This window comes from Anolis carolinensis, chromosome 2 (assembly GCF_035594765.1).
Source record: "Anolis carolinensis isolate JA03-04 chromosome 2, rAnoCar3.1.pri, whole genome shotgun sequence".
In the NCBI taxonomy this organism is placed as follows: Eukaryota; Metazoa; Chordata; class Lepidosauria; order Squamata; family Dactyloidae; genus Anolis; species Anolis carolinensis.
Window position 1 is genome coordinate 188,876,399 of NC_085842.1, and position 27,393 is coordinate 188,903,791.

The 27,393-nt window shown below is 40.1% G+C and overlaps 1 protein-coding gene across 6 annotated transcripts in view; it reads left to right on the forward strand.

Moving 5' to 3' along the window:
- LOC100564742 (uncharacterized) overlaps positions 1 to 25,257 on the forward strand; it is a 36,892-nt gene extending 11,635 nt beyond the window's left edge. For 3 of the 6 annotated variants that reach the window (XM_062971341.1, XM_008119745.3, XM_062971345.1), the window contains 10 exons: positions 5,425 to 5,685; positions 6,589 to 6,678; positions 10,878 to 10,931; positions 11,776 to 11,862; positions 12,318 to 12,401; positions 15,232 to 15,285; positions 16,123 to 16,209; positions 16,666 to 16,749; positions 19,238 to 19,321; positions 20,239 to 25,257. In XM_062971341.1, coding sequence (XP_062827411.1) covers positions 5,425 to 5,685; positions 6,589 to 6,678; positions 10,878 to 10,931; positions 11,776 to 11,862; positions 12,318 to 12,401; positions 15,232 to 15,285; positions 16,123 to 16,209; positions 16,666 to 16,749; positions 19,238 to 19,321; positions 20,239 to 20,264 — 911 coding nt within the window. In that variant the 3' untranslated portion in view covers positions 20,265 to 25,257. The remainder of the gene's footprint in view (positions 1 to 5,424; positions 5,686 to 6,588; positions 6,679 to 10,877; positions 10,932 to 11,775; positions 11,863 to 12,317; positions 12,402 to 15,231; positions 15,286 to 16,122; positions 16,210 to 16,665; positions 16,750 to 19,237; positions 19,322 to 20,238) is intronic. The other 3 variants (XM_062971342.1, XM_062971343.1, XM_062971344.1) reach the window with 3 other exon arrangements.
- Positions 25,258 to 27,393: the final 2,136 nt, after the last annotated feature.

Consider the following 27,393-nt stretch of genomic DNA (forward strand, 5'->3'; position numbering starts at 1 on the left):
AAGTTTTGGTGCTTAACTTGTAAAATCATAACCTAATTTGATGTTTTATAGGCTTTTCCTTAATTCCTCCTTATTATCCAAGATAATAACTTGCTCAGCTGGTCCGAGATTTCGGGCTCGAGTGTTATCAATATGCTGACGACACTCAGCTTGTGTTAAAGATGGAAGGCCAACCGGAGTCTGTACCCGACAGTTTTCACCAGTGCCTCGAGGCCATTATTGGATGGTTGCGTTCCAGTAGTTTGAGGGTGAATCCAGCAAAGACGGAGTTCCTATGGCTGGGCCGACCGGGCAGTGGGGATATCCAGTTGCCAACCCTGGATGGTGAAGTGCTACGCCTGTCTTCACTAGTAAAGAGTCTGGGAGTCCTCTTGGACCCTTCACTGACGATGCAGGCCCAGGTCTCCGCCGTTACCAAAACTGCCTTTTTTCATCTTCGGCAGGCTAGACGGCTAGCCCCCTATCTATCTAGGGACAACCTGGCTACAGTGATCCAGGCTACAGTCATCTCGAGACTGGATTACTGTAATGCCCTTTACATTGGCCTTCCTGTGTCGGTGATCCGGAAGCTCAAATTGGTGCAAAATGCAGCTGCCCGGCTCCTTGCGGGAGTCCCCATAAGATGCCACATAACACCAATCTTACGGCAGCTGCACTGGTTACCAATTGAGCACCGGATCACTTTCAAAGTGATGGTGCTTACCTTCAAGGCCTTACATGGTCCAGGGCCGATGTACCTGAGGGACCGCCTCACCCCTTACAAACCCCAGAGATCCCTCCGTTCTGAGGACCAAGACCTGCTGGAAGTCCCCAGTTTTAAGACCTTGCGTCTAACTGCAACTAGACGCAGAGCCTTTTCAGTAGTGGCGCCATCTCTGTGGAACACCTTGCCACCTGAAGTTCGTGCCTTGCGGGACTTGTTGGCCTTCCGCAGGGCATGTAAGACACACCTGTTTCGGCAGGCTTTTGAGTTCTGTTGCTGATGTTTTAAAAGGTGCTTTTAGGATGTTTTAAAGATTTTTTTTTTTAAATGATGTTTTTAAAATGTTTTTTAAATTGTTGATTTTAGCCGGTTCTTGTAAGCCGCTCCGAGCCCTAGGGGAGTGGCGGCATATAAGTTTGAAAAATAAATAAATAAATAAATAAATATTCGCTTATCCAAGCTTCTGCCGCCCCGTTTAGCTTGGATAAGTGAGACTCTACTGTATTTGCTATTTTCTGCTTGCTGTTCTACCCATCTTAAACAACATATTTTTAATTTTATTTTATTTATTTTTAATGATTTTTTATTTTTAAAACACAATAATAGTGTGTTTTAAATACATACCGTACACATACAAAACATTTACAGTTCCCACTACCAACCCGAGGATTGTTTTCATTTCTTTTTGAGACAATCTTTATATCTCTATCTTATACATTCCCATCTATATATATAAAAGAGTGATGGCATCAGGGCAGCAGACAAAACAACAAAACTACAGGCCCCCCAATCTCGAAATTTGACAACACAACCCATCATCCACGGCTCTAGGTTGATACAACAAAAAGAAAAGAAAAATAAAGTCCTAATTAGAGGGAGAGGAATAATTGTTTTTATCCAATTGCTGCCAGTTAGAAGGCTAAGCTCCGCCCACTTGGTCTCCTAGCAAATCACTCAGCCCAGGGGACAGGCACAGTTAGGCCTCATTTAGGCCTCTTCCACAGATTATCAGATTTTAACTGGATTATATGGCAGTGTAGACTCAAGGCCCTTCCAAACAGCAATATAATCCATTTAGAATCTTATATTATCTACTTTGAACTGGATTATCTTGACTCCACACTGCCATATAATCCACTTCAGTGTGCATACTAAACATAAAGACAACCATACAACAGACATTCAATACCACCACTACCTCAACAATTTCTCACCAACACCACCAGACAACGCCACAGCAACGCGTGGCCGGGCACAGCTAGTCCTATATACGATATAACATTTGTATCTTATTTCTTATGGCTTGATCTCCGGATTGATTCATGATATAGTTCTTTACCCTTGTCCATCTTTCTTGCATTTCTGTCATTCTATCTTCATTGTTTTTTATAACATTTAATTTCACATTCATAATTCTAAATTCCATTTGCTCCACCATATATTGGTACCATTTATTTACTGTCCATTTTGATTTATCATTCCACCCTAATACTATTACTGCTTGTGCACATTCAGTTATTGCTTCTTTTATTTCCCTTTTATTTCCCGTTTCCTCTCTTTTCCCTAATACCACTATTTCCTTTGTTATGACCCACTCATTTCCTAGTATTGACTCATTTTGTATAGTCTGCCAAAAATATTGTACATATTCACATTCCCACATCATATGCATAAACTGCCCTTTCTGATAACATCTATACCAGCACTGACTACTCCCCTTTTTATAGTAGTATGCTAATTTGCAAGGTGTACGATACCATTTGTGCAATATTTTCCTCCTCATTTCTCGTACTTTGGTATTCCTTTTCAATGGTATTCCCTATTGTCTCTACCACATTTCTCATCTCTTGTTCCGTGATTTGAAACTCCATTTTCCACATACTTTAAAAATTCCTTATTGTACATCCATCAGCCTCTATTAGCATTGTATATATTTTGCTGGCCTGTGCCTTCTTTCCTTTCCCTTTTTCTCTTATTATCTTTTCAAAGGCGGTAGAGAGAAGATACCGCCCATTTTAATTTTATTTTTATTCTGCCTTTCATCCAGTTCTAGCTTCCAGAAATTGACATGTATATAATTAAAGCAATAGAATTAAAAGCAATTAAATATATATCATTTAAAGAACAAAAAATAAGTGCAGCACAGCTACTAAAACACTTGTCCCTTAAATAGTTCCCAAAGGCCTGTTTAAAGAAAAGCCTTAGGACCCTCTGGGAGGGACCCAGAATAACCTGTCACATGGATTTAATAGGCAACATGAGGTTGTTTGCATCCCTGCAACTGTTTTTCTATTTTCGCCACACTTGGTGCAGCAGAAAAACATTATGGGAGAGATCCAAGCACAGCTATGGTGACAGAGTTCTGTCTTTGTAATAATAATAATAATAATAATAATAATAATAATAATAATAATAATAATAAGCTTTATTTGTACCCCTTTGGGAAGAGAGGAGGGAGGGTACAAATAAAGCTTTTATTATTATTATTATTATTATTATTATTATTATTATTATTATTATTATTCTTACAAAGACAGAACTCTGTCACCATAGCTGTGCCTGTTGATGCCACACCCCCAAAATTAATCTCTTAGGCCAGGCAGAAACCTTACTGAGTTCCATCCGATCTGGGAGCTTATTTTCTGGCACTGTCACTTGTTTCATTTTGGATCTCATCATTGGGTTTTCTGGGTAAGAAATCTTCAAAAGGAGGTTTACAATGACTGAAGATTGTCCCTGATACTTTTGAAAAGAAATTCCCTTGGCATTTGACGTTATAAGATAATTAAACATACATTTCCAGACCTGTTGCCACATCATTTATAGGTATTTATTTATTTATTTGCAACATTTCTACCCCGCCCTTCTCACCAGAGGGGACTCAGGGCGGCATACAACAACCGGCAAAATTCAATGCCAAACAGATCAATAAAAACAGCAAAACATTAAATACCATTAACAATAATCCATAAAATACATTAATCAAGCTTAAAACATATAGTAAATGAGTTTCAGTTATTTTTTAATAACAGTTTTAAGACTTCATAGCCCCTGGTGGCACAGCGAGTTAAACTGGCGAGCTGCTGAACTTGCTGACTGAAAGGTTGGCGGTTTGAATCTGGGGAGCGAGGTGAGCTCCCATTGTTAGCCCCAGCTTCTGCCAGCCTAGCAGTTCAAAAACATGCAAATGTGAGTAGATCAATAGGCGGGAAGGTAATGGCGCTCCATGCAGTCATGCCAGCCACATGACCTTGGAGGTGTCTACGGACAGTGCTGGCTCTTCGGCTTAGAAATGGAGATGATCACCAAGCCCCAGAGTTGGACACAACTAGACTTAATGTCAGAGGAAAACCTTTACCTTTAAAACTTCTTCTATTAATTTTCAGTCTCTGACTCTGCTAATCCTCTTTTTGCTCTATTTTGGACTGTCAAAATAACTTCATAAATGCAGCCATCCTTCCACATTTGTGGATTTCACTTTTGTGGATTTTGATTATTTGCGGATTAAATGCTGTCTCTATCTAGGAATAAATCCTCCAGCACGACTCTTGTGGTTAACTTCTGCCACTGAGTTGCACTGAAGGATCTAGTTATCCTTAGAAAGTTATTCTGTCAGGTAACCAAAATTGTATTTTTTTATTTCTCAGTTTCTCCACTTTTGCAGCACTAACCCAATGAATATGAACAACTGAGTGTATATCCTATTAAAATACTACACAGAACTACATACTATCTCTGTTTCATGATATTTTGATTATTCATGAGCTTGTGCTACCACCAGCCTTCCTGAAGTTAAGCTTGCCATGTGAACATTCAGTGGCAGCCCTGTTCTCAGGAGATAAGCAGTGAGGCTGTTCAGGAGGCATGCATGCCATGTGCTTCTGTCTTTTCTGATACTGTACCTCTCTTCCTTTGCCTGGATGAAATGGACATTCATGACACATGGGAAGGGGAAGATGAGCTGGATCCTCTGAATAAGTGAAGCAGTGTATGCGGCCGGCTCTTCTTCCATGTGCTTCTGTCCTACTTCCTTTACCTGGGTGAGACAGGCATTTACAGCATGCAGCTTAGAAGATGAGTCAAATCTGACTCTCATCCTCTTTCTGTGTGCTGCAAATGTCTGTTCCACCTGTGCAAAGGAAGGGGGATATCGGAAAGAACAGAAACATACGGCAGACAGAAAGAGGAGGTAGAGGAGGTAGAATTAGATCTTCAGGGTAAGTGATGTTGCAGTTGTGCACAAGATTGGTTCCTTCTCTTCTTCCTGTTTGCCATATGATTCTGTTCTGCCTGGTATCACCCTTCCTTTGCCTGGGCAAAACAGGCACTCGTGGCACACAGGAAGAGGAAAAGCAACTGGAATCCACAGGGTAAACAAAGTAGTGTGTGAGGCCAGCTCTCCTCTTATCCCTGGGATTATGGCAGAGTTAGTCCCCTGGAAATTGTGGCAATGGCAACCTATTCCCCTTGCACCCAAGATATTTGTGGTTTTGCATTTTCGCAAGGGCTCTTCTTCTGTAACCCCCACTAAAGTCGAGGGAAGACTATTTACATCTACTTTAAAAATTAAATACTTTGCTGTTCTATCATGGAACTGATCTTCAGTTTTTGTTCTTTTTAAAAACAAGTTTCTAATAAAAATAGAATAAAATCATATAATTTTGAAAGTCATGCAGGTTTTGAGTAGACAATGCAGACTTCTGTTCTCTTCTATTCCTCAGAATATCTAGAACCACCTGTTTTATACTGTTCGGACCACAGTGATGACATCCAGGTAAACTGTGCATCACCTCCACAGAACTACTCCCACAATCTACCTGTGTCATACCATTGGGAACACACAGGAGAGGTTATTGATCATGGACTGCAGTCTATTAAACTATCGAAGAATGAAGGCCTTCCTGAGAAAATTACATGCATTATTCACATATACAATGTACATGCCAGTAGCTCCATTGCGTTAACTGAATGTCTTTCAATAGGTAAGTGTTTTGGTTATTTGTCCCTATGTTCTTTCTCAACTAATAGTGAGATTTCATCAGCAGACTGCAAGGTTAAGTGTTACTAATTAAGTGCTACTAGTCAAATCACATCACACAGTGATGTTTTTATTATTTAACACTGGGATGTTGTGTTATGCTCTCCTTCTAAAATTCTTGGCAGAAGCAGTCTCATGTAGTCCTTGTCCTCTTTTATGATGACAAGACTACACTTACCAGATTATCTTGTATGCCCCAGTGTGTGATGGGTTTAGACTCAATAGGACTCGGAGCTTCTCCAGATTTGTTGGTCTGCCCTAAAAGCTGAAGGATTGAGAGAGTTTCCTAATGGCTTTGGGGTTTTTTTCTCTTCCTCTCTGTTGAGGTCCTGGTTGACCTTTGGAATGAGGAAATAATAGGAAACTGATTTTGTATCTATAGGTTTTATTACAAAAATAATTACATTTATATCCTATGTTGAATTCTGGCTTAGGGAATAAATAGAAAAAGATGATGATGATAATGATAGTTCCTGGGGGGGGGGGAACTAACTGTCAAATCAGGATGTGTTCTCTCTGTGTGTGGTGGGGGGGACAAGGGCAGGAGAAATGATATTTCTTAAAGGCATGATGAGTGGATACTGTATGGATAGGGGAGAGAGTTACTGAAATGTATGAAGTTTTGTACTGTAAGTATGATTAAAGTTGGCATCTGAGTCTGAAAAGGTGGACCACTCGCTTCTTTTCTCAGAAATGATCAAAATTATTCAGTGAAAAGGCTGACCATTTTTCATTCAGTGTTTTGAATTTGTTTTAATGGTATGCATTTCTTTGAACATTTAAGGTCACTGACTGTATTAATTTGATCTGACATATTTTCATTTAACTTGTGACATTTGTTTTTAAGAATCTGATCAAGGGCGAAGTCGACCAGCACTGATTGGGGTGTTTGGGGTTCTGGTGATCGTATTGCTTGTATTTGGTCTGTGGAAGAAAGGTATGCCAAGTTAATTTTTTATATTCCAGAGTACCCTGCTCTTCAGTAGATCTAGTTTACTAGGATTAAGTCACACAAATGCAAGCAAGTTGGCATATTTATTGAACTGTTTGATGTTAAAATACTGGTTCTGTACAATGTGTTTTCATACAGATTCTAAGGCAATGTTAATATCTGGTTATTTTATCTATTTCAAAGCTCCCTTTTATGGTGTACTGTTGTATATACCCTGCATTTTCTTTGTGGCTCTCTCTTCCCTCCCTACCTCCCTATTTATTTTCCTTCCTTCCTTCCCCTTTTCCCTTTTCCCTTTCCCTTTCTTCCTTGCTTGCCTGCCTGCCTTCCTTCCTTCCTTCCTTCCTTCCTTCCTTCCTTCCTTCCTTCCTTCCTTCCATCCATCCATTCATCCATCCCACCTTGCTTTCTGTCATATACTTCTTCCTTCTTTTCTCTTCCCTTCATTCTCTTCTGCTCTTTCTTCCCTTGTTCACCCCTTCTTGCTTTCTTTTTCTTTCTTTCTTTTTTCAGCCCTCATACATTTCCCACTTCCCTTTCCCCCCCTCTCTCCCTTCCTTTTTCCCATTCTTAATTTTTTCTTTCCTCTTCCCTTCTTTTCCCTCACAAACTTTTCACTCTTTTCTTTCTATTATTATTTTTGTCTTTTTTTATTAATTCTATCCTTTCTTTTCCCTTTCTCCCTCACATTCCCCCTAATCCCTGTTTTCTTTCTTACTTTGTTTCTTACTTTCCTTCCCTTCTTTCTTTCTTATCCTTCCTTCTCTCCCACCTGCCTCCCTCCTTGCTTTTCTTATCCCTTTCTTTCTTTCTTTCTTTCTTTCTTTCTTTCTTTCTTTCTTTCTTTCTTTCTTTCTTTCTTTCTTTCCTTCCTTCCTTCCTTCCTTCCTTCCTTCCTTCCTTCCTTCCTTCCTTCCTTCCTTCCTTCCTTCCTTCCTTCCTTCCTTCCTTCCTCTCTTCCTTCTTCACTCTTATAAGCCTTCCCCACTTTGCTTCCTTCCTTCCCACCTTTTCCCAGTGGTGGGTGACCTCAGCATTTTGTAAGTGACCTTTTTAAAGCCATCTTTGCATAAGCCATGCCTCAGAAAGGATCCAAATTCCAAATATGAAGGATGAACATAAACAGGTCTGAAACTTGAGCAGTTGATTAAAAAACAACCTCCTTCATCAATGGAAGTACAGCAGTCCCAAGGGAAAAACAAGCATTTTCAATCTTTTACAACATTTTACAGCATCAGAAGCTAGTTTGCTCTGTGTGGATTCCTTGGGAGTGTGCAGTTGGTCTTGTGTAACTACTTCAGAGCAAATCAGCTGTGTTAAATACACATTCTGCTCTGGATTAAATGGTTGTGTGGAAGAGCTCTTAAACAAGATTATGTATCAGGAGATCAAAAGGTGACATTAGGGAAGTTGAAGAGCATGACGTGGGGCCAGGTTGCCCACTTCATAAACAACCCCCCCCCCCCCCCCGGTTGGTTCATATTCCTACCTTAATAATTTTTTTCTCTGCATCCTGTTTTGGACAAGTCTGTGTTGGAGTCTCAACTGCATTGGATACAGTCCTTCTAGAATAGCAAAGAGTAATATACTTCATTCAGGAAATGTTATTTTCTCCCAGGTGGCTCCTTGCCTCTATATCCCCAGCGTTTCTTTAGTTATTCTCTGGATAGAAAGTAACAATTCTTTTGGTGAGCATTAAGAGTCAGCAACATAACATACATGATTTAAAAGCACACACACTTACTCCTAGGACCTTATCACATTCGGATATACTCTTATTTCTGAGGCTCTTTGAAAGTGAGTCTGAATGGGTCCTATCATATGACGTTTGCTCCATTTTGTTAGTAATCCATTGGAATGCGTCTGCAAAACATCACAGAAACAGAGTAACTGCACACTTGATTCTAATTGTGTTTTTTGATTTACTACGATTTAATAACGGTATAATGTGCTGCTTTCACGTGTGATCGGAAAATCAGTATGTATTCTGTCTGCTAAAATCGCATGAGAACATTAGTTCGAGACTTCCAGATGATGCCATTGCGCAATATTAGGGGGGGAAAGTGATGTAGGGATGCATTCAAATGGATTGGGAGAAGCCAACCTTCTATGCCGTGATGAGTAAAAGTGCAGTATTTTCAAAGAATAATAATCATTGGGTGTGATGTGGAGAGTATGCATCTCATCTGAATACAGTATGCACCCAGTCCTTAAAAAATAGGTGATGCATACAGAGTATATCCCAGTGTGATAAGGTCCTTGGAGTGACTAATGCATTAGAGGTTATTTTGACTGAAAATGCGTACTTCATGATTGTTGTATAACGCTACTGAAACTTGCTCTTTACTAGAAATGATTTTTTATTCATTTCGATGTTCACCATAAAGTTTAAAGGCATTGTCAAGCTCATTTATTCCAAGACTGGGAATCAGGGTACATGATCTCTTTGCATGAGGCACACTTCTCAATGTAATCTGGTCCCCATTTTGTACAGCAAACTAGTTTGGCTGCATGGGGGACTGTTCCCTATCTCAGCAAAGCCTGTGTGCAGGACCTGTCTTGCACCTGGCGTTCAGGTGACTAAAAATGTTATGCCAACCTTGTTTGCAAGGGTCCCCCAAAACAAAGTGCATCCCATTGTCTACAAGTTCTCTTTCATAGGATTTTATCACATGTAGTTTGAGAACCAGCAGAGTAGCAGGACTGTCACCTTTGGTGATGGCTTCAGTTGTGTGAAAGCTGTTGCCACTCCAGCTCCTTCTGTGATGAATAATAATATTATAATAATACTTTATTCTTAACCTACCCTCTCTCCCCGAAGGGACTCAGGGTGGCTTCCAAAGACAAAAATGGCTTCCAAAATTGGGCAATGGTCCTGAAACTTACCATTGTGCAATAAATTCCAATATCCTGGTCTGGAGCAGAATCCTGTCATTTCCACTGAGGAAAAATATTTGATTCTCTACACCCTTGAATATAAAAGTTAAAAAAAAAAACAAATTGGGGGAATTGACATAGAAAGAAGTGCAGTTTTGCATTGCTGACACATCGTAATTACACCATGCCAATAAGTGCCCCTATACTGTATTGTGGGAATGCCACATATGACAGTTTCAGCACTGAATCATAGGCCACAAAACAAAATTCTTTCCTGGTGATATGATCTTCATAGTTCAGTTCAGTTAAAGTATCCTGTTTTCACTAGCAGGGCCCTGACTGTGGATAAGATAGAGTTCCTTCCCTTTCCTCCCTAGGGCCTCATAGTCTTGAGAGGTCCATTCAACATTTATTTTATACAATTTGTTTACACTTGGGATAGCTACGTGGTTTGTTGAGTTATAGTCATTTTTCCAGCACAACTGAAAAGCATGCTCCTTGATGTTAACTTTCCTCTCAAGTTTTCATGACTAGTGCTTACCTGGCTACTTTTGTTCCTCTCTTCTTTCAGCTACTACCATACATCACCTATTCTTTCAGTTGATGATGAAATATCTTTACTCACGTGGGCTTGAGTATCTTGTGTTGACATTTCTGGCAATAATGTGGTGCCCATCTTCTGTTGGCCGAGGTCCAACCTCTAAGAGAAATGCTGACATGGGCCTTACGTTTACTGTGAATATCCTCTTTTGAATACTTCTAGGAAAAAAAACATATTTGGCACTTTCACAGTAATTTTTTGTTGAGAATTTTTTTTCTACTTCATAATCTTTGTTCCTTCATTTTGATTTCTAAAGGGTTATCTTCCTTGAGTCCTTCACCAAGGTAAAATGGGCTGTAATTGCCAGTTAACACATTCATTTAGCACAGCTTGAAAGGCTCAATGGATGACAGTTAAACAAGAATATACAATTCATTTGAAACAGAAGAAGAAATTTAGTTAGACACTTCCAACCCAATTTCCTGACTTCCCTTCACCACAAAATCAGCCCAAGGGAATTTCCAGACATTTGCAAAAGTGCTAAGAGGAGAGATAATTGGGCAGCTAGTAAAAGTGTCCCATTTTCCTGCCCAAAATGCTGATGTATATGTGTGTGACAATTTCTTTATTTTCTTGAAGGAAAGGAGCAGAAAAGGCCATATTTTTCTTTGCCATAATATCAATATCATTTGTTATTAGAAGTCAATATCAACTTAATCAACTGCATTAGTCTGCATAGGCAACTAAGTACATATTTCTTTACTAGATCGTTTAACACATTGGCTGAATACCAGGAAGCAGAAAAGACAAGAAGATCCAGGTATGAGCATGGGACACATGTGCCAGATATAAGTCTCTTAAGTGATTGTGGCAGTTGAAGGGTGCAATTTCTAAGAACGCTTCTACTTGTTTAACTGGATGAAAACTTGTAGTAATATGTAATTCCTCACTGTTTCCACCAGTACACCAATCTCTATGCTCTTTCTCTTTCCTCACAACCTAGTTGTCCTGGTACCTCCTAAGTATGCTTTGGAGTTTCAGGTGATTGGAAATAGTCCTTCTAGAATAGTAGAAAATAGGCATACTTAATTCGGGAAGTATTTATTTTCCATATTGGTACAGTCTTCTTTTCCTGTCTGCCACCAATGTTTATTTAGTTCTTCTCTGGAAGTACTAAAGCAGTAGTTCATTTGAAGAACATTAAGAGTAGTACTTATTGGTACAGTCTGCCCTTGGAGGTGCATCGGATTAAACCTCTGAGCTGCTGAACTTGCTGACCAAAAGGTCGGTGGTTCAAATCTGGGGAGCGAGGTTAGCTCCCGCTGTTAGCCCCAGCTTCTGCCAACCTAGCAGTTCGAAAACATGCAAATGTGAGTAGATCAATAGGTACCGCTCCGGTGGGAAGATAACGCCACTCCATGGAGTCATGCTGGCCACATGACCTTGGAGACGTCTGCAAACAACACCGGCTTTTTGTCTTAAAAATGGAGATGAGCACCAACCCCCAGAGTTGGACATGACTAGACTTAATGTGAGGGGAAAACCTTTACTAAGAGTAGTCTAACATAACATCTATGGTGTAAAAACACATTCACTTACTCCTAGAGTGACTAATGTATTAGAGATTTCCTTGAGTTTACTTCTTTTTGTTATCTGTTTATAAGGCAATGCTGATGTTCCACTGAATGAAATGCTAACCGATAATGGTCCCAGATGTGTATCAGAGGATTTAAAAGATAACAGGAGCGAAGGTGAGATGGGGCCGGGTCGACCATTTCATTAAACCTTTAGTGAATGTATCCAGATTGACAAGGAAAAAACCCATTCCTGCTCTCCATTGTTTTTAATTCCCACCTTCTTAGATGATCTTTATCTCACCTACACAACCTGCTGCATCCTGTTTTGGACAGGTCTGCATTGGAGTCTCAGCTGTATTGGATGCAGTCCTTGTAGAGTAGTGGAGTGTAACATACTTAATTCAGGAAGTGTTGTTTTCTCCAAATCATTACAGTCATCTTTGCCTTTCCATCCCCAGCGTTTCTTTATTAGTTCTCCGGATGGATAGTATCAGTAGAACATTAAGAGACGTCTAACATAGCTTACATGTGTAAACACCCCCCCCACACACACACACACACACACTCTAGAGAGACTAATGTATTAGTGGGTTTTTTGAGTTGATTTCTTTTTGTTATCTGTTTGTAAGACACTGGTGACGATGTTCCACTGAATGAAACACCTGATGACTCCAAATGTGTACTAGAGAATTCGAAAGATGACAGGAGGGAAGGTAAGATGTGTGAAGTGGGACCAGGTTGCCCATTTCATAGAACCTATATAGCAAGATTTACCAGGCTTCTTGTAGCAGAGAAACCCCTACCCCCCTCCCCCCAATTCCCCAGAGTGGTTTTAATTCTTGCCTACCTAAATGATTTTTTCTCTCTGCATCCTGTTTTGGACAAGTTTGTGTTGGAGTCTCAACTGCATTGGATACAGTCCTTCTGGAATAGCAAAGAGTAATATACTTCATTCAGGAAATGTTATTTTCTCCCAGGTGGCTCCTTGCCTCTATATCCCCAGCGTTTCTTTAGTTATTCTCTGGATAGAAAGTAACAATTCTTTTGGTGAGCATTAAGAGTCAGCAACATAACATACATGATTTAAAAGCACACACACTTACTCCTAGGACCTAATCACATTCGGATATACTCTTATTTCTGAGGCTCTTTGAAAGTGAGTCTGAATGGGTCCTATCATATGACATTTGCTCCATTTTGTTAGTAATCCATTGGAATGCGTCTGCAAAACATCACAGAAACAGAGTAACTGCACACTTGATTCTAATTGTGTTTTTTGATTTACTACGATTTAATAACGGTATAATGTGCTGCTTTCACGTGTGATCGGAAAATCAGTATGTATTCTGTCTGCTAAAATCGCATGAGAACATTAGTTCGAGACTTCCAGATGATGCCATTGCGCAATATTAGGGGGGGAAAGTGATGTAGGGATGCATTCAAATGGATTGGGAGAAGCCAACCTTCTATGCCGTGATGAGTAAAAGTGCAGTATTTTCAAAGAATAATAATCATTGGGTGTGATGTGGAGAGTATGCATCTCATCTGAATACAGTATGCACCCAGTCCTTAAAAAATAGGTGATGCATACAGAGTATATCCCAGTGTGATAAGGTCCTTGGAGTGACTAATGCATTAGAGGTTATTTTGACTGAAAATGCGTACTTCATGATTGTTGTATAACGCTACTGAAACTTGCTCTTTACTAGAAATGATTTTTTATTCATTTCGATGTTCACCATAAAGTTTAAAGGCATTGTCAAGCTCATTTATTCCAAGACTGGGAATCAGGGTACATGATCTCTTTGCATGAGGCACACTTCTCAATGTAATCTGGTCCCCATTTTGTACAGCAAACTAGTTTGGCTGCATGGGGGACTGTTCCCTATCTCAGCAAAGCCTGTGTGCAGGACCTGTCTTGCACCTGGCGTTCAGGTGACTAAAAATGTTATGCCAACCTTGTTTGCAAGGGTCCCCCAAAACAAAGTGCATCCCATTGTCTACAAGTTCTCTTTCATAGGATTTTATCACATGTAGTTTGAGAACCAGCAGAGTAGCAGGACTGTCACCTTTGGTGATGGCTTCAGTTGTGTGAAAGCTGTTGCCACTCCAGCTCCTTCTGTGATGAATAATAATATTATAATAATACTTTATTCTTAACCTACCCTCTCTCCCCGAAGGGACTCAGGGTGGCTTCCAAAGACAAAAATGGCTTCCAAAATTGGGCAATGGTCCTGAAACTTACCATTGTGCAATAAATTCCAATATCCTGGTCTGGAGCAGAATCCTGTCATTTCCACTGAGGAAAAATATTTGATTCTCTACACCCTTGAATATAAAAGTTAAAAAAAAAAACAAATTGGGGGAATTGACATAGAAAGAAGTGCAGTTTTGCATTGCTGACACATCGTAATTACACCATGCCAATAAGTGCCCCTATACTGTATTGTGGGAATGCCACATATGACAGTTTCAGCACTGAATCATAGGCCACAAAACAAAATTCTTTCCTGGTGATATGATCTTCATAGTTCAGTTCAGTTAAAGTATCCTGTTTTCACTAGCAGGGCCCTGACTGTGGATAAGATAGAGTTCCTTCCCTTTCCTCCCTAGGGCCTCATAGTCTTGAGAGGTCCATTCAACATTTATTTTATACAATTTGTTTACACTTGGGATAGCTACGTGGTTTGTTGAGTTATAGTCATTTTTCCAGCACAACTGAAAAGCATGCTCCTTGATGTTAACTTTCCTCTCAAGTTTTCATGACTAGTGCTTACCTGGCTACTTTTGTTCCTCTCTTCTTTCAGCTACTACCATACATCACCTATTCTTTCAGTTGATGATGAAATATCTTTACTCACGTGGGCTTGAGTATCTTGTGTTGACATTTCTGGCAATAATGTGGTGCCCATCTTCTGTTGGCCGAGGTCCAACCTCTAAGAGAAATGCTGACATGGGCCTTACGTTTACTGTGAATATCCTCTTTTGAATACTTCTAGGAAAAAAAACATATTTGGCACTTTCACAGTAATTTTTTGTTGAGAATTTTTTTTCTACTTCATAATCTTTGTTCCTTCATTTTGATTTCTAAAGGGTTATCTTCCTTGAGTCCTTCACCAAGGTAAAATGGGCTGTAATTGCCAGTTAACACATTCATTTAGCACAGCTTGAAAGGCTCAATGGATGACAGTTAAACAAGAATATACAATTCATTTGAAACAGAAGAAGAAATTTAGTTAGACACTTCCAACCCAATTTCCTGACTTCCCTTCACCACAAAATCAGCCCAAGGGAATTTCCAGACATTTGCAAAAGTGCTAAGAGGAGAGATAATTGGGCAGCTAGTAAAAGTGTCCCATTTTCCTGCCCAAAATGCTGATGTATATGTGTGTGACAATTTCTTTATTTTCTTGAAGGAAAGGAGCAGAAAAGGCCATATTTTTCTTTGCCATAATATCAATATCATTTGTTATTAGAAGTCAATATCAACTTAATCAACTGCATTAGTCTGCATAGGCAACTAAGTACATATTTCTTTACTAGATCGTTTAACACATTGGCTGAATACCAGGAAGCAGAAAAGACAAGAAGATCCAGGTATGAGCATGGGACACATGTGCCAGATATAAGTCTCTTAAGTGATTGTGGCAGTTGAAGGGTGCAATTTCTAAGAACGCTTCTACTTGTTTAACTGGATAAAAACTTGTAGTAATATGTAATTCCTCACTGTTTCCAGCAGTGCACCAATCTCTATGCTCTTTCTCTTTCCTCACAACCTAGTTGTCCTGGTACCTCCTAAGTATGCTTTGGAGTCTCAGGTGATTGGAAATAGTCCTTCTAGAATAGTAGAAAATAGGCATACTTAATTCGGGAAGTATTTATTTTCCATATTGGTACAGTCTTCTTTTCCTGTCTGCCACCAATGTTTATTTAGTTCTTCTCTGGAAGTACTAAAGCAGTAGTTCATTTGAAGAACATTAAGAGTAGTACTTATTGGTACAGTCTGCCCTTGGAGGTGCATCGGATTAAACCTCTGAGCTGCTGAACTTGCTGACCAAAAGGTCGGTGGTTCAAATCTGGGGAGCGAGGTTAGCTCCCGCTGTTAGCCCCAGCTTCTGCCAACCTAGCAGTTCGAAAACATGCAAATGTGAGTAGATCAATAGGTACCGCTCCGGTGGGAAGATAACGCCACTCCATGGAGTCATGCTGGCCACATGACCTTGGAGACGTCTGCAAACAACACCGGCTTTTTGTCTTAAAAATGGAGATGAGCACCAACCCCCAGAGTTGGACATGACTAGACTTAATGTGAGGGGAAAACCTTTACTAAGAGTAGTCTAACATAACATCTATGGTGTAAAAACACATTCACTTACTCCTAGAGTGTATTAGAGATTTCCTTGAGTTCACTTCTTTTTGTTATCTGTTTATAAGGCAATGCTGATGTTCCACTGAATGAAATGCTAACCGATAATGGTCCCAGATGTGTATCAGAGGATTTAAAAGATAACAGGAGCGAAGGTGAGATGGGGCCGGGTCGACCATTTCATTAAACCTTTAGTGAATGTATCCAGATTGACAAGGAAAAAACCCATTCCTGCTCTCCATTGTTTTTAATTCCCACCTTCTTAGATGATCTTTATCTCACCTACACAACCTGCTGCATCCTGTTTTGGACAGGTCTGCATTGGAGTCTCAGCTGTATTGGATGCAGTCCTTGTAGAGTAGTGGAGTGTAACATACTTAATTCAGGAAGTGTTGTTTTCTCCAAATCATTACAGTCATCTTTGCCTTTCCATCCCCAGCGTTTCTTTATTAGTTCTCCGGATGGATAGTATCAGTAGAACATTAAGAGACGTCTAACATAGCTTACATGTGTAAACACCCCCCCCCCCACACACACACACACACACTCTAGAGAGACTAATGTATTAGTGGGTTTTTTGAGTTGATTTCTTTTTGTTATCTGTTTGTAAGACACTGGTGACGATGTTCCACTGAATGAAACACCTGATGACTCCAAATGTGTACTAGAGAATTCGAAAGATGACAGGAGGGAAGGTAAGATGTGTGAAGTGGGACCAGGTTGCCCATTTCATAGAACCTATATAGCAAGATTTACCAGGCTTCTTGTAGCAGAGAAACCCCTACCCCCCCCCCCCCCAATCCCCCAGAGTGGTTTTAATTCTTGCCTCCCTAAATGATTTTTTCTCTCTGCATCCTGTTTTGGACAAGTCTATGTTGGAGTCTCAGTTGCATTGGATACAGTCCTCTTGGAAAAGTAAAGAATAATATACTTCATTCAGGAAGTCATATTTTCTCCCAGATTGCATAGTCCTCTTTGCCTCTCCATCCCCAGCATTTCTTTAGTAATTCTCTGCATAGGAAGTATCAGTTCTTTTGATGAGCATTAAGAATCAGCAACATAACATACGTGATTTAAAAAGCACACACTCTTAGGACCTTATCACATTGGGATATACTCTTATTTCTGAGGCTCTTTGAAAGTGAGTCTGAATGGGTCCTATCACATGACATTTGCCCCATTTTGTCAATAATCCATTGGAATGCGTCTGCAAAACATCACAGAAACAGAGTAACTGCACACTTGATTCTAATTGTGTTTTTTGATTTACTACGATTTAATAACGGTATAATGTGCTGCTTTCACGTGTGATCGGAAAATCAGTATGTATTCTGTCTGCTAAAATCGCATGAGAACATTAGTTCGAGACTTCCAGATGATGCCATTGCGCAATATTAGGGGGGGAAAGTGATGTAGGGATGCATTCAAATGGATTGGGAGAAGCCAACCTTCTATGCCGTGATGAGTAAAAGTGCAGTATTTTCAAAGAATAATAATCATTGGGTGTGATGTGGAGAGTATGCATCTCATCTGAATACAGTATGCACCCAGTCCTTAAAAAATAGGTGATGCATACAGAGTATATCCCAGTGTGATAAGGTCCTTGGAGTGACTAATGCATTAGAGGTTATTTGACTCAAAATGCGTACTTCATGATTGTTGTATAACGCTACTGAAACTTGCTCTTTACTAGAAATGATTTTTTATTCATTTCGATGTTCACCATAAAGTTTAAAGGCATTGTCAAGCTCATTTATTCCAAGACTGGGAATCAGGGTACATGATCTCTTTGCATGAGGCACACTTCTCAATGTAATCTGGTCCCCATTTTGTACAGCAAACTAGTTTGGCTGCATGGGGGACTGTTCCCTATCCCAGCAAAGCCTGTGTGCAGGACCTGTCTTGCACCTGGCGTTCAGGTGACTAAAAATGTTATGCCAACCTTGTTTGCAAGGGTCCCCCAAAACAAAGTGCATCCCATTGTCTACAAGTTCTCTTTCATAGGACTTTATCACATGTAGTTTGAGAACCAGCAGAGTAGCAGGACTGTCACCTTTGGTGATGGCTTCAGTTGTGTGAAAGCTGTTGCCGGTCCAGCTCCTCATGTGATGAAAATATTATTATTATTATTATTATTATTATTATTATTATTATTATTAATATTAATAATAAAGCGTTGCATGGACAGGCCCTTGACAAAATTGAAGGAAAGACCTGGCTATGGCTCACCAATGGAACACTGAAGGAGACAGAAGGCCTGATCCTTGCAGCCCAGGAGCAAGCCATCAGAACAAATGCAATTAAGGCTAAGATCAAAAAATCAGCCAGTGACTCAAAATGCAGACTGTGCAAGGAAGCTGCTGAAATTATTGATCATATCCTCAGCTGCTGTAAGAAAATCACACAGACGGACTACAAACAGAGACACGACTATGTGGCCCAAATGATTCATTGGAACCTATGCCACAATTACCACCTCTCAGCAGTAAAGAACTGGTGGGATCACAAACCTGCAAAGGTAATGGGAAATGAACATGCAAAAATACTGTGAGACTTCTGAATCCAGACTGACAAAGTTTGGGAACACAACACACCAGACATCATGGTTGTGGAAAAGAAAAAAGTTTGTATTATTGATGTTGCTATACCAGGTGACAGTCGAATTGATGAAAAACAACAGGAAAAACTCAGCCGTTATCAGGACCTCAAGATCGAACTGCAAAGGCTCTGGCATAAACCAGTACAGGTGGTCCCAGTGGTGATTGGCACACTGGGAGCCATGTCAAAAGATCTCAGTCAGCATTTGGAAACAAACATTGACAAAATTATGATCTGTCAACTGCAAAAGGCCACCTTACTGGGATCTGCTTGCATCATCTGAAAATACATCACAATTCTAAACACTTGGGAAGTGTTCGACTTGTGATTTTGTAATACGAAATCCATCATATATATCTCGTTTGCTGTGTCATACTATGTCTTTGTGCCAATAATACTTTATTTTTAACCCGCCTTCTCTCCCTAAAGTTCTTCAGTTCAACTGAAGAACATTAAGAGATGTCTAGCATACATGGTGTAAAAAACAACAAAACACACACACACACACACACACACACACTCCTAGAGTGACTAATGTCCTAGTGTTTATTTTGAGTTGATTTCTTTTTGTTATCCGTTTGTAAGGCAATGCTGAAGATGTTCCACTGAATGAAACACCTGATGACTCCAAATGTGTACTAGAGAATTCAAAAGATGACAGGAGGGAAGGTAAGATGTGTGAAGTGGGACCAGGTTGCCCATTTCATAGAACCTATATTAAGATTTACCAGGCTTCTTGTAGCAGAGAAACCCCTAATTCCCCCTATCCCCAGAGTGGTTTTAATTCTTGCCTCCCTAAAGGATTCTTCTCTCTGCATCCTGTTTTGAACAAGTCAATGTTGGAGACTCGGCTGCATTGCATGCAGTCTTTCTAGAATAGCAGAGGATCATATACTTAATTCAGGAAGTTTTATTTTCTCCCAAATGGCACAATCCTCCTTCCCTTTCAACCCCCAGCATTTCTTAGTAATTCTCTAGATGGATAATATCAGTTCAATTTAAGAACTTTAAGAGACAAGACAAAGCATATATGGTGTAAAAACACACACTTATTCCTAGAGTAATGTATAATGTTTATTTTGAGTTGACTTCTTTTTGTTAACCTGTTGATAAAGTTGTTCCACTGAATGTTCCACCATTAATGACCCAAAATGTTCTGTTTAGTCGGGATAGTGGGGTTTGAATTGGGCATCACATCCGCAGGTTTTGTTATCCAGACTTTAAAATGTCCTTTAATATTTTAATGGGTTGCAATTCCCATTATGCAACCGGTATGCATGGCAAATAATCAACGATGGTGGGAGTTGTGGTTCAGTCACATCTGGGAGGTAAATTGGGTAAAAACTAAAGAGCACTGACCACTGTGCAGAAAGAATTATAGTTGTCCCTCTGACAGAATATTGACAGATTTTCCATCCATGGATTCAGTGGTCCTTTGAAGGCAAGCATTAGGCTGATGTGGCCTATGATGAGAATGAGTTTCAAACTGCATTATATGGCAGTGTAGATCTAGCCTTTCTTGGCTGTAAGTGTTGATATAGTATAAGCCATTTTTAATTAATGCATTAACGTGTCACATATTTCAGGAAATTCTACAACTGCAAAAGCTTAAAGACTGAAAAGGAGTTGGCACAGATTAAAAGACTAGTGTTGGGCCATGGAACTTTGCAGCAGCAGCACAGGCAATGGTGGAGTCCTTTGAACATTGGAGACAAGAGTTTGAATTCCTGCTTGGTCATTAAATCCACAGCCTAATCATACATTCTCAGCCTCAAAGGGAAGTCAATGACAAATGTATTCTGAACAAATTTGTCAAGAGAAATCCTTGATTGTTTTTAAGAAATAGAAATAAAGAAAGAATAGAAATATTTTATTGATATTACAAGGGAGTAAAGTTACATGTTCAAAATATTTTTCTTTGTCCAAAAAAACCAACCAAACAAAAAACAAACCCCACTCTGAAAAATTCTAATCTCTTAAAAGTAGATGGTTTCCAATTTTCTACCCGGAAATGATGGAGAGTTCCATACTATAGGAGCATGGTTTGCTCTTACAGAAGATTTCTTCCAGCTTCTGACTTTTCGAAAACCAAATAACATCCTGACATTAGATGATTGCTTGGCTCAGTTGGTTTCCAGCTGCAGAGCTTTCTGTTTTCATGTTTCTTCATCCTTGCGGAGGGCATCAGTTTCCTCCAGCTTCTTGGCAGCCACCAAAAGGAAAAGAGATTTAAAGATTGGCTTAAAGCTAACCTTAACATTGTGGCAGAGATACCGAGAACATGGAAGCCCTGGCCCTCAAACATTCTAGCTGGAGGTCAGCTGTGACTAACAGTGCTGTGGAATTCAAAGTGGCACAAATGGAGGGCAAAAGGCAGAAATGTGCCAAGAGGAAGGCGCATCAAGCAATCCTTGTCAGGACTGCCTTCCATCTGGAAATCAATGTCCTCACTGCAAAAGAACATTCAGATCCAGAATAGGTGTCTACAGTCACCTACAGACCCATCGCCAAGACCCTACACTTGGAAGTGATGTCGACCGCGTTTTAGGGGATTAGGCCCTTAAGGAGAGACCCGATCCGGTCCTGAGAGAACGGACCTTGGCGAAGCCAAAAGGAGAATTATGAGCCGCAATACAACCTGAAGCCGAAATGAAGAAGGTCCGCCAAAGTTGAAGGAAAATCCGCCAAGGAGTCTTTATTGAGCAATTCAGCTGAAGAGGACTCTAGTAGCGATCATTCGGTCTACTAGGGTACCATACAATCAAAATAAAGCCATATTTATACAAAATTTCAGTCTGACAGCCCTTTGAATTTCCCGCCCTGCTCCCCTGCCCATCTGATCGTTGATAGGCTAGAAGGTTGAACGAGGCGGGCTTTCGTTTCCCGCCTTGCTCCGTTGGCCCAATAGGAAGCTGCCTTTTGTCTCTACTCGGGCCAATCAGGAAAGAGAAGGCGGGAGTTATTGAAACAATGAGGTGACAGGACAGGAACTGGCGGATTAAGTCCTGCTAGACCGATTTCTAAAGGGTGATTAATGGCAGCAATCAAGGGTGTCCGGGTTTCTGTCACGTATACAGATTTTAGATATGCCTTGGGGTGTCAGAGGTGGAAGCAAAGATGGGTGGTGATGAGCCATATTGACAGGCTCTGCAGGGCGCCTTCCTGAGGTGTCCTGGATTTTCCTTTGGGTGAGATATGACAATGTTTGCCTTGGGGCGAATCACCTTTAGGTCAACACTCCGAATTCGGCGACTCAAGCCCTATATTGTCCATGCAATTTGAATTTGATTGGGTTTAGCGGTGGCAGATTATCCTTTTGTTTTTGGGAAGGGAAGCCTGGGTCATAGGAAATGGGATAAGTTCTGGGGTTCAGGTTGAGTTCAAAATATTTCCTATTTGATTTCATGATTTGACAATTGTATGAAATAAAATGAAAAATAAAATAAAGTTGGAATATAAACCATGCTGGGAGAAATACATATTTTCCGGGGATCCCAAAGAGTACAAATACATATAGGCAGATAGATAGATTTCATGGAAATAAGGGAGAATCCATAAAAGTGAGTTACATTTCATAAAGGGGAATCATGAATGATATAAACAATTGAAAATACTTGATAAGAACGAAGTTCATAACATCTGGAGAACCCAGCGTGGAAATTCATAAAAGTGGAGTTTTAGCAGCATGATTTTACAATTCATGAAGTTGTTATCTCTTGCCTCAGGCTAAAAGGTCAAACGCCTTTTGTGCAGAGAGTCACAGTAAACTCCAGTAAAAAGTCTCAATCACCTTCTACTATAAATATATGGAATATAGAACATAAAGTCTTGATTTTTGAACTATCTTTTACAAAGTCCTGGGGGGGGGGGGGGTCACCTCCATCACAGAAGGAAATCATACTGTTGTAGCTCAGCAAGTGACTGAGGATTTTTCTGATTTCTCTTGACATGTCAGAGGATGAGGCTGTCAGGAGAGAATTGCAGCCAGAAGAGGCCCCAGAAGGGGCTGATGTTTTAGGTTCCACGGGGAAAGTGACTGTCCATGGTCCCTTGGAAAACAGCCTTTGGCCAATGGGGAGTTTTCATGAGAAGCCTTAGCCTTGAGAATGGAGGGAGTGAAAAATAGGCTAATTAGATGCTCTTGAGAGACTCCGTGAGAAGAGTTTGACATGATGTCATGGCTACTTGGTTGGGCTTAACTTAAGGTGTGATGGCTTCATGCCTTTCAGAGGAGACAACATTGCCATAGGAATGGTTCTCCTGTCTCTGCTCTCAAGTATTCTCAGCTTATCTGATTCATGTCTTTTCTTGAAGGATTTACCTTGGAAAAGTTCTTGATTTCTGGTTTATGGATTTATAATTTTATATTATACTATGTGTTTATTTTATGCATTGTTTTAGGCACTTTGTGCCATCTGTAAGCCGCCCTGAGTCCCTTTGGGGAGACAAAGTGATCCTTAAAGGAATGTATGATTTTATTGTACTACTTTAGGTCACAGAGCTTGGGGTTCCCTTCAGACTTTGCTTCTTATGCATTGTGTGCTTAAATGGGCAGACAACCTAGGGAGTGGTCCTGATTTTATTGTACTGTTTTAGCTCACAGAGCTTAAGGTTTGTTTTGTCAAATTGCAAATTAGCACACTGATAATTGATGAATAAAGAAAAGAAATTTATTGACAGCAAAACTGATACGATGTAAATAAAAAGCAAGATATACAAAACCCAGTTTCCTCTTTCCGTTGTGGGAAACCCAGGAAAAACAACGAGGAAGACCCCCAACTTGGCCAATTCGTACTGTGACTGGTTTATGCCTGCTTTGAGGTTCCAAGAAAAAAGGCCTTTCTCTTATGCACCAGGGTAATTTTCCACCAGGTGCCTCTAATGAACCAAGGCTGAGCTGAATTCTTGAAACCATCCTCCTTAAAGCCAGAGGCCAGCCTGATAACATTCTCCCCCCATACTTCAGGCTCTCTCTGACCTTGCTCCAGCAAAGATTTATAATAATTAGAGACTCAACCAAAACATTAAGGTACCATATCACGGACACTTCTGCAATAATAAATAAATAAATAAAACTTCATTTATACCCCGCCACCATCTCCCTGTGGGGACTCGGGGCGGCTTACATGGGGCAGAGGCCCAAACAACATAGACTGTATCTCCAAAGGCCTGCTGAAACATCCAAGTCTTCAGTTGTTTCCTGAAGGAAGGTAGAGAGGGAGCCAACCTAATCTCCCTGGGGAGGGAGTTCCAGAGTCGGGGAGCCACGGCCGAGAAGGCCCTCTCTCTCGTCCCCACCAGACGCAATTGTGAGGAGGGTGGAAGTGAGAGAAGGGCCTCCCCGGAAGATCTCAGCGATCGGGTGGGTTCATAGGGGACGACACTGTCACGAAGATAGGCAGGTCCCGAACCGTTTAGAGCTTTATAGGTAATAACCTGCACCTTAAATTGGGCCCGGAATATAATCAGCAGCCAGTGGAGCTACTTGAACAGGGGGGTTGAGCGCTCCCTATAAGCAGCTCCAGTTAGTAACCTGACTGCCGACCATTGTACCAACTGCAATTTCCGGACCATCTTCAAGGGCAGCCCCACCCACGTAGAGTGCATTACAGTAATCCATCCTTGAGGAACCCCTACAGGGTTCCCATAAGACTTTGCTTCTTATGCAATGTCTTAAATGTCTTTGAATGGACAGACAACCTGTAGAGTGGTCCTTAATGGACTGTTTTGCTTAAGGGAAGATGAAAGGGTCACTTTTGGCTTGCTGTAGGAGGGGAAAAGCTTTGAAGGCACATGTTCAACAATGAGAAGAACAGCATTCTTATTTGTAGGGCAATTTTCTCATTTTTTTCTGCCCTGATAACTATACCCCCGCAAAATTAATTGCTCTATAATCGTGACTATATTAGTTCACAACTACTTTTAAAACCATTTTGCCTCAAGTCCATCTCACTGCCCTGTCTACACCTTTACTAATCTGTGACAACTGAATGTATACATTTTCTGTAATCTGTACAGTGTTAAAAGACCATAAATTATTGCTTTCATCTACTGCAATGTATATATTGTTTTGGATCATTCAGGATTTATTCTTTCTATTAAACATATTTCTATCTCATTTTATTCATATTGTACTGTACATCTTTAGTCCTTTTTTGAGAAACAGAATGATTATTCTTTCAAACTTAGTTAAATATCTCTATATATGGTCATTTCTAGAAATTCCTTGCCTGTTTTGTTGCTATACATTGCGCCAAATTGCTATATGTGTGTGTGTGTAAAGAAATCCTTGCAAAAGTTAGTTTGCAAGGGAACTCTGCAGAGGAGCTCTTTTTGCAGAGGCAAGGCCACGCCTAAAACAATGTATCTGTTTCTGGCAGGTGGCTGAGAATGTCAGTTGGAATTTGAGCTTGCTGGGAGAGCACAGAAATGGAGACAGGCTCTCTGGCTACGGTCAAGTAGCTGATTAATATGCTATGCTGTATATATTGATTGCTGATTGATTAGTTATTGATCTTATGCAACTACATGGACATTGTACGATTGCAGAACTGTTTTATATTTCAACTCTACAAGCAAGAGTAAAGTTCCTTTGTTCTTTTCAATTCCTCTGTCTGGTCTGAGTCTTTTGCACATGGTGTTATCTGGATGCTACTGATTCCGCTATACTCTCTCCTGGTAACACTATATTCATAAATACAGTACCTCCTACATAGCATTACTGCATATTGAACTACTTTTTCTGTCAAATTTGTTGTATAACATGATGTTTTAGTGCTTAATTTGTAAAATCATAACCTGATTTTATGTTTAATAGGCTTTTCCTTAATGCCTCCTTATTATCCAACATATTCACTTATCTAACATTCTGGCAGCCCGTTTATGTTGGATAAGTGAGACTCTACTGTATTACTTCCACCATTTCAAATATTAAGAGAAAAATCCATTCCCTGTTGGAACATATAGCCTCTCAATTGAAATATTTGAATTGGTTGTCCATGGAACAAGGAACTCTTGGAGGAAAGGGGGAAATTATCAAAAGAATCCTGTTTGTTACAACTACATTTTTGGATCTCTCTCTATGAAGGACTTTTAGTGGCATGGTCAGATCTTGAGTGGTCTTTGTTGGAGTCTTCTGGAAGAAAAAGTCTGTTGGTGATTTCAGATGTAACTGGGCATGCCTTAGACTCAATCTACACTCTTAAGAATTATTTATTGTTAAGAAATATTTACAGATTTTGGGGGGGAATATTCAGAATAAGCACTAGCTTGTTTAAGAATCCTGTCTTGAATTTACCATATGTGTATCTCACATGGTGGCTGGCACTGTATGTGCCACATCTGTCAGATTACAGTTTGCCTTGCACACTAAATCCATGGAAATGTAAGACCCTCGGAGCTGGGTGGGGTACTTAACAGGGTTTACAAAACTCATAAATACTATATACTGTTTTTATTAGAAGGAAATACCAGAGATAAGATTATGTGTAAGAGAAGATGAGAAAGAAAATGGTGGGAAAGGTCTGTGCTCATTGAAGAAGCAGAAAGAAGAGGAGTTGAGGAAGACAAATCCCTTTTTCAAAAAAGACATGAAGTGAAAGGAGCCTGGGTTTCCTCCACCCCACCCCTGACCAGTGCCACAAATATAAACCACAAGTTACAAAGCAGAAGAGGTGCTACACTGAAATGAGGAAGAAAAACTAAGTAATTAACATATACTAAGTTTACTTCTTAATGGATTGCTAGATGTATGCCATTTCAAAAGGAACAGATTTCTGGCCCATCCCTTGGGGTTTGAGGGGGGTTCTCCATAACTAAAGAGATTAGGTTGGTAGGTACTTCATGGCTGGAAATATAAAAAGAAAACTCATATCACAAATGCTGGAGGAACTGGGGCTCGGAGTACATATTTCCACATGTGGTGGGAATGTCCCAGTATTTCTCAAATGTGAAAAAAGATATTTCTAATAGATCAAAGTACAAACCAAAGTACAACCATGTTGAGGGCTTTTATCCATATTTTGTGAGAACTGTAAGGTATTTAATTATAAATAACTTTTTTGGTTTGTTCCAAGACTGATAATAGCTCAGAACTGGGGGAGGGGGGACTGGAGCACCTCTCAATTATAGCCAGATATATATATTGAGAGCGAGAGGGAGAAAGAGAAAATATACATTACACATATGTCAATTGCAAGCATTGTGGGACGGGGACATACATAGCTGATATGAACACTCAAAGCTACTGTGGAAATGTTTATGAAAGGCTCATTAAATTTTAATTAGTGGTTTTTTATGTATTACAATTTGAAATGAATGCTTTAAGAGGAGTTTATCTCACATAAACTGTGTACTTTCCCCAATTGGAACAGCATTTTTTCCAGGAAATGGCAACACCCTGTAACTGCTTTAATGCCAGTGTGGGTTGGGTGCCAAGATACTCTGTGCAGCCACGATAAGTGAGCTTATGCCTCTGGTTAGCTTTGAAGATTGGCCACAAAGAGCACCCACTTTTATTCTGTCTTATCCTTAGAATATCAAGGAATAGAATACGAGTGAGAAAGATGCAAACAACAAGGCAGAGTAGTATACTTCTGCTCCCAGATGGAAGTCTGTTTTAGGACTTCAGCCACACTGCAAAAAATAGCCTTGCCTTGTAGAGTTTCTCGGAGAACAGGCAAGTGCCAACAACATACACTGGCCTGAAACTTTGTACTTTTTTTTACTAAAGGTTTTCCCCT